The sequence below is a fragment of the Hyalella azteca genome, unplaced genomic scaffold (assembly GCF_000764305.2).
Source record: "Hyalella azteca isolate HAZT.00-mixed unplaced genomic scaffold, Hazt_2.0.2 contig9856, whole genome shotgun sequence".
Taxonomy (NCBI): domain Eukaryota; kingdom Metazoa; phylum Arthropoda; class Malacostraca; order Amphipoda; family Hyalellidae; genus Hyalella; species Hyalella azteca.
In genome coordinates this window covers 4,763-12,225 of record NW_025939915.1, presented here as the reverse complement: position 1 = coordinate 12,225, position 7,463 = coordinate 4,763, and the positions used below count along the sequence as shown (strand labels likewise).

Sequence of the window (7,463 nt, the reverse complement as noted above, 5' to 3'; positions counted from 1 at the left end):
AGGCTCATCTCCCTGATTACTGACTAGTGGTAGGCTCATCTCCCTGATTACTGACTAGTGGTAGGCTCATCTCCCTGATTACTGACTAGTGGTAGATCAGATTAAAATTATCCAATATAACTCCCTCCACCATTTTCTGATGTCTCATAGCCGCTATCTGTATAGGATTCATCGGATGTCCTGGATGTGAAGGATATGTAGGATACTTTGGAGATGTAGGATGCATTTTTATGGCGCCAGTCTTCAAACTAAACATCCAGAAATATATAGCTGATAAATATGACTACAAATAAATTCGATGTCATTCATCTCATTCGCTTTTTCACAAAGAAGAAAATGGGGATAAATATGAAGTTTTAGGATATTTTGCATAATTGTATATGATCTTCTTGGGTAAAGTTCCTTGGAAAACCTTGGAAAAAATAATATTGGTGCTATATTACCGGTATCTTTACACTGTTAGATTTGCCTAACAAATATCTACCCTAGCATAAGGTTTAATGTCTATATTTACTTATAACATGTTTGGTTAAAAATAATGCCAGTTTTATTGAGGACTTTTTTTTTAGTTTAATTTCTCAATTAATTTAAACTCATTATTTTTAAACTCATTAATTTACTTATAATAATATTTATGAATTGTACAGTCACGCATGGTAATATTTAATTGGTCTATATCCACATATAATCTTGATGAGTTTTTAGCTCATGTAAGGCCATCATTCAAGGGTTTGCTCTCTGATAACTTTGTTGCGTGGGCAGCTAGAGTTCCTGAACACAGAGGAGACTGGGCAGCAGGACGCGCGCCTTGCCAAGCTGCTGGTGCTCGTACATCGTGACTGTGAGTGGCATGGGCAGGGCAAAGATGGGTCATTAGTGAAGCATGGATGGGTCATGGACGGGGCAAGGATGTGTTACAAGTAGAACATGGGCGTGAATCCTGCTGTGTGACAGATTGACGTGCTGCTTGGTAGAGAAAATTATCTTTGCATAGATTGTCTACTAAATATGAGTTTTGGTAAAATTTCTTCTCGTATATGTCGTGCCGAAATCACAGGACTTGCCGATTCTATGGAATCGGCAGCTAGTTTGTCGAATCTTTAGAATCAGAATTTCTTTGCTGATTCGGAAAATTGGATGTTAGAGTTAGAACATGATTTGACAGCTAGAGTTAGAAAAAGGTTAGGTCAAATTCTTTTATATTTAAATATTAAAAATAACTTGGCTGACTGACCTAATCCCCCGCTTCTTATAGTATATAATGCTGATTCTACAGATTCGGCAAACTGGCAGCCGATGCCATAGAATCGGCAATTCCGCGATTTCGGCACGACATATATATGCATATCTATGTGTAGGCTTATTGTCATTAATATAAGCTACATCAACTATGTGCTTCAACTCCCCCCCTCCCCTAGCGGGGTCCGTGTACTCGTTCCCCCTGCGGGTGTTGGGGGGCAACAAGGGCTGCGCGGGGCGCCGCTCTCCCTCTTCCTGCCTTGAATCCTGCTGTGTGACAGATTGACGTGCTGCTTGGTAGAGAAAATGATCTTTGCACGGATTGTCTACTAAATACGAGTATTGGTAAAATTTCTTTTTGTATATGTCGTGCCGAAATCACAGGATTGCCGATTCTATGGAATCGGCAGCTAGTTTGCTGAATCTGTAGAATCAGCATTTCTTTGCTGATTCGGAATATTGGATGTTAAAGTTAGAACATGATTTGACAGCTAGAGTTAGAAAAAGGTTAGGTCAAATTCTTTTATATTTAAATATTAAAAATAACTTGGCTGACTGACCTAACCCCCAGTTCTTATACTATATAAATGCTGATTCTACAGATTTGGAAAACTGGCAGCCAATTCCATAGAATCGGCAATTCCGCGATTTCGGCATGACGCATATATGCGTATATCTATGTGTAGGCTTATTGTCATAAATATAAGATACATCAACGACAACGATGTGCTTCAACTCTCCCCCCTCCCCTAGCGGGGTCCGTGTACTCGTTCCCCCTGCGGGTGTTGGGGGGCAACAAGGGCTGCGCGGGGCGCCGCTCTCCCTCTTCCTGCCACTCAAGGTGTGTATATATTATTTTTTTTATTATTTGTTATTATTAAATCAACATATTTCTTCAACATATAACAAATACATCAACGTATTTCTTGTACACCAAATACATCAACATATTTCTTGTGCACCAAATACATCAACGTATTTCTTGTGCACCAAATACCCTCTGAGCCCCATAACCCCTCCCCCCCCAGGTCGTGGGTGGTGGCAGATGAGCCCCTGAAGGAGGGGGTGTGTGGGGGGTTCGTATGGGCTCAATGGAACCCCCGCCTGCATCACCTCTACTACCTGCATCACCGCCCGCCATCCCGTGACGCCGCCATCGTCGATAACGGTGCGTTCTTTTAATTACAAAATTTTATTAATAATAATAATTTAATTTAATTCATTTTGCAAGCCCGCCATCCCGTGACGCCGCCATCGCCGATAACGGTGCGCCTTTTTAATTAAAAAATTTGATTAATAATAATTTAATTTAATTAATTTTGTAAGCCCGCCATCACGTGACGCCGCCATCGTCGATAACGGTGTGCCTTTAGTGCATTAAAATATAATTTCTTAATTGGTGTTTATAAATTAATTTGAAAGACACAATAAAAAGCTTTGTCATCTTCTCAAACTAGAGCTGAATGGAAGTTTTTCATTTTGACTGTGGGTTTGAACGAGTAATTTTTAATTAACATGAGTAAACTTTTCATTTAAACGGGATTCTGGGAACAGGAATTACGGAATTTGAAATAACGCAATTCTAAAATTGCTTNCCTCGCGCGGCACCTGCAGAGCGACGCGCAGCACCTGCTGCACCTGCTGCCCTTCACCTGTCTCTTATACACATCTAGATGTGTATAAGAGACAGGGGCAGCAGTGAGGGATGAGGGGGAGGGAGTAGAGGGAGTGAGGGGAGCTGAGGGTAACCGCGTCTTAGTTGGGTAACCCACCCTTCGTTCATCACGCATTTTCTACCTATGAATGATGTCCTCGTTTTTAAATATCTGTCAAGTTGGTATTCTGGAAGTAGTGAACATTCGAGTGCCGTGTATGCCGTGTGTGTCGTGAGTGTCGTGTTTGTTGTGAGTGTCGTGTGTGTCGTGGGTGTTGTGAGTGTTGTGTGTGTCGTGCGTGTCGTGTATGCCGTGTATGCCATGAGTGTCGTGCGTGAGCGTTGCCGTACATTCGTGCATACAAGGTGCTGAAAGCTTGTCGTGTTGTACGCGTTGAAACTTTTGTGTCCGTCATGAGCAAAGCCTGAGTTTCTCGTCTGTTTCGATATTGTGTTATATGGACAACATAGTGCATAACTGTGCAATAAATAAATACCCTCGAAATATTTCATGAGTATATTACGATGAATCGTGAATGAAGCCGTCAATGCCGTCAAGTGAATGATGTACGTGTAATGTTACTGCGGCGCTGCAGCTGAACGTGCCGCTGGAGTTGGCGGGGTTGGACAGCCCTGGGGTCGCAGGGTTTGGGTCGGATTACCGCGATGAGGGGTTGCTGCACATCACCGCCGACCCCTGGCTGGACATGAGGGTCCTGGCGAGCCCTGGAGGGGCTTTGTGTATCTGCCACCACTACATATATAAGGTGAGAAACGTAAATCTTCATATATTGCTGGGCCTATACTTTCAAAAAAAGTTAAGAGATTGTAAGTTCATCAGCCAATCATTGACGGCCTTATTTCAAGCAAAATCCACCAATCACAGACAAGAAAATAGAGCGTAAGTACTTACGTTCAATTAGCGAGTTTTAAAAGTATGGCCCCAGGTGAATAACATGCAGTTTTTTCATGTATCATGATACACTGCCTGTTACTATGCGATCGTTCCTTGTTTATTAATATAGTTGTGCGCAGTGCGCACCTGCGTATGTTGGTATGACATCACGCAATTTGTTTACTAGGCTGGCGGAGCATAAAGGAAGGAGTTTTAGAACAGGAGACCTGCTTGCGCATCCCCCTCATTCAGCTGAACGTGTTCATGCCAAGCAGTGCAATGTCCCAGTGTCCGATGGTGATTTTAGAACTTTATCCTCCACAACTGGTATTTCTGATCTGCCAATTTTAGAGTCCCTGTATATTTTTAAACAAAATCCTAGTTTAAATGCCGCTTACATTCACTAAAATTGTCTATGTCTTATCCCCTCAAAATTGTAAATAGATAAGTTTTTTTGTTTGACAAGTTTACCTTTGTTATTTGTTTTCATTAGACAATTTATGTTTTAATATCTTCAATGTGAATTTTAGTTGTCTAATTGTTTGTACTTGTGTTTTAGGTTTTTGAACTGACGATGGAGCTGGACTCCGAAACGTTTTCTTTTATAAGAAATGGTTAATTTTTAGCGGTTTTCTTTGCTTTTAAATTCTTCAGTTCATGGTTATCATAACTGAAATTATCAAACTCATTAGCACGGTATTAGAATATTAGCACGATATTAGAACAGTATCGTACTCATCATAATCACTAATGGCATAAATCATCACAATCATTCTCTGCTATACCGTCGCCACCATTACGGTCCTCACTATTATTGTCAAAATCATTACAAAGTTAATAATTATTACAAAGCTAAAAATCATTACAAAGCTAATAATTATATAATCATTCTCATGATCACTACACTTAAATAAATTCTGAAACCTTGTCCAAACAGCGATGCACATTTCGTCTTTATGTGGGGCATCTTGACTCACTTTGCCCCGAAAAAAAGATGTATCAGTGCTACACGCAGCAAGTGTATCACTATTTAGACAATATTACGCAATTTTTCTGCTTATATTATCATCACCTAATCACCTTCTATATAACTCTCCCCCCTCCGTGATAGTCACGGGAGGCGATGACCCCGGCAGACCCCGCGTGTCTGGAGGTGTACGTATTATAATAATTTTTATTATCATCATTTGTATCATATATGTATCATCTTCTTGCTTATATTATATTATCACATGATCACCTGTATAACCCCCCCCCTCCCCGTGATAGTCACGGGAGGCGATGACCCCGGCAGACCCCGCGTGTCTGGAGGTGTACGTGGCGTATAGCGTGACACTGCTGCACCAGCGCTGCGTGTTGCATGCAGTGCTCGACTGCGTGCCATGGACCACTGCACACACTGCGCAGCCCTGCTACGCTCTTACGCCTGGTGTGTTACTTCTTAATTATGTTTATTTAGTTATTATTATATGATATTGTATTATATTGTATTGTATTATATAACACCGCGCAGCCCTGCTACGCTCTTACGCCTGGTACCTTAATTCTTGATGATGTTTATTTAGTTATTATTGTATTATATTGTATTATATTATAATATCGTGCACCTGTAATAGTGTACTTTATAATATAATATTTAATATAATATATTATAAGATGGTTGTTATTGATGTGGTGACTGTACCACACCAGATGTGGTGACTGTACCACACCTGGCATGCAGTAAAGCAGTTCAGTTAAGGGGAGCGTCTGGGGTAAAAAATATCTCGGATATCACTAGATGGATCGATTCCAAATTTGGTACACGTATGTAAAACGTAATTCTGGTGTTTTTTTGTTCGTGTAAATTTTTCGAAAAATTGAGGGAAACGTGAAATTCTTAGGAAACGGCCAAAAAGGGGACACTGTAGAAAGTTAATCAGTCCTATGATTTCCAAGCTACAACATCGAGACACATATCATTCGATGCGTAAAGACTATATCTAAAAACGTAATTTCGGCTTTTTATGAATTTTATCTTTTTTGTGGGTGTGGGAGCATTTTTTCTGAAATTTTTCCATTTTACCTCCGCCCTCCCCCCTTTTTGCAAAATGAAATCCGAACTATAACGAACTCGAAAAAATCCCTAGTTACGTTTGTAGATCTTTTATTTGCGAATCAAACGGTATATGTCTCATTGATGCACCTTCAAAACTGTAGGAGGAGATAGGTTTCCAGTGACAATAAGTGTGAATGTTCAGTAGACCCCAACAAAGTCCCGGGCGCCTCGAAATCGGCATTCAAGACTGCAAGGAATGAGACTAGACGATACTGGAGCTCAATTTCTGTCAAGGATGGTGAGAGCGACGGTGCGGGAACCACCCCGTACGACTGCCGCAAGGTTACTGGAGCTGAGTGTCTGTAGACAAGCTATATATAGTGCAATACGGGAATTATTCCCTATGTTAAATGTGAAAGAGCTCCCCCACCTCCCTCCCTTGCGGAATCTGTAGTGAACGCATAAATCAACGTACAGAGATGGTTTTGGTACCGTTGGATAGGTCAGAGTGTCAGCTTTAAGATGAGACTAAAAACCGGAAAAGCCGAAATTGTCGATTTTGGACCCAGACGCTCCCCTTAAACTTTGGGTTCTCAGTCAGGACCAAATATCAGAATGCTTTCTTGCTGCGATATTCCATACCGACATCTGTAGTGGACATTTGTAATGGAAAGCTTCAATTGTGTTTTTTGTGTCTCGTGGATGTTTATGTCTCGCGTGTCTCGCGTCATGTTTATGTTCTTATGTCTCATATGTCTCGTCTCGTATGTCTTGTTTTTTATGTTATATTTCTTATGTCTTATATACGGTATATCTCGAGCATGTTTGTTTTTATGCCTCGTGTATTTTTATGTTTTTACGTGTTTTATTATGTTGTACCCTCAGACTCAGAGTGTGTTAAGTGTTTTTTATGTTGTAAATTTACCCTCAGACGCAGAGTGTGGGCAAAATGACCTGCCCTCGTTCCCTGAGCTTCGTGCTGTGCGAGGGCACGTCGGGCGCCGAGGGTACAGTCATGAGGGTACTTGAGATGCGTATCACCAAGGACTCGTTGTACCAGTACTTCAAGTGCCCTCACACCAGCCTGTACTGCCGTCTGGCTGTACNGCCGAGGGTACAGTCATGAGGGTACTTGAGATGCGTATCACCAAGGACTCGCTGTACCAGTACTTCAAGTGCCCTCACACCAGCCTGTACTGCCGTCTGGCTGTACTGCACATGGCAGCTGTACATGACAGGGATCAGGACCTTACTAGGAAGGTGAGTGTACATGGCGGCTGTACATGACAGGGATCAGGACCTTACCAGGAAGATGGGTGCACATGGCAGCTGTACATGACAGGGATCAGGACCTTACTAGGAAGGTGGGTGCACATGGCGGCTGTACATGACAGGGATCAGGACCTTACTAGGAAGGTGAGTGCACATGGCAGCTGTACATGACAGCTATTTTTAATGGCTATACACTGGAAAGTAACATGGAAAGTGTGCTTCAAGTTATAAAGTGTGTGGAGATAAGCCACAGCCCGCAGCCTGTCAGGCACCAAACCAAAAATTTACTATTGCAATATGACTGCTGTAACCACATTTTGAAAACCATGAAGTAGTACCTATATAATTTTACATTGCCCAAATTT

The 7,463-nt window shown here is 41.6% G+C and overlaps 1 protein-coding gene across 1 annotated transcript; it reads left to right on the top strand.

The window, feature by feature from the left end:
• Positions 1-3,215: 3,215 nt before the first annotated feature.
• LOC125178450 (protein pigeon-like) lies at positions 3,216-5,217 on the top strand (the record flags this gene model as incomplete). The annotated part of the gene is given in 4 exon segments (XM_047882181.1): positions 3,216-3,224; positions 3,490-3,660; positions 4,900-4,941; positions 5,100-5,217. Coding segments are annotated over 4 exon segments (340 nt in total), but the record flags the coding sequence as incomplete, so codon positions are not given.
• Positions 5,218-7,463: the final 2,246 nt, after the last annotated feature.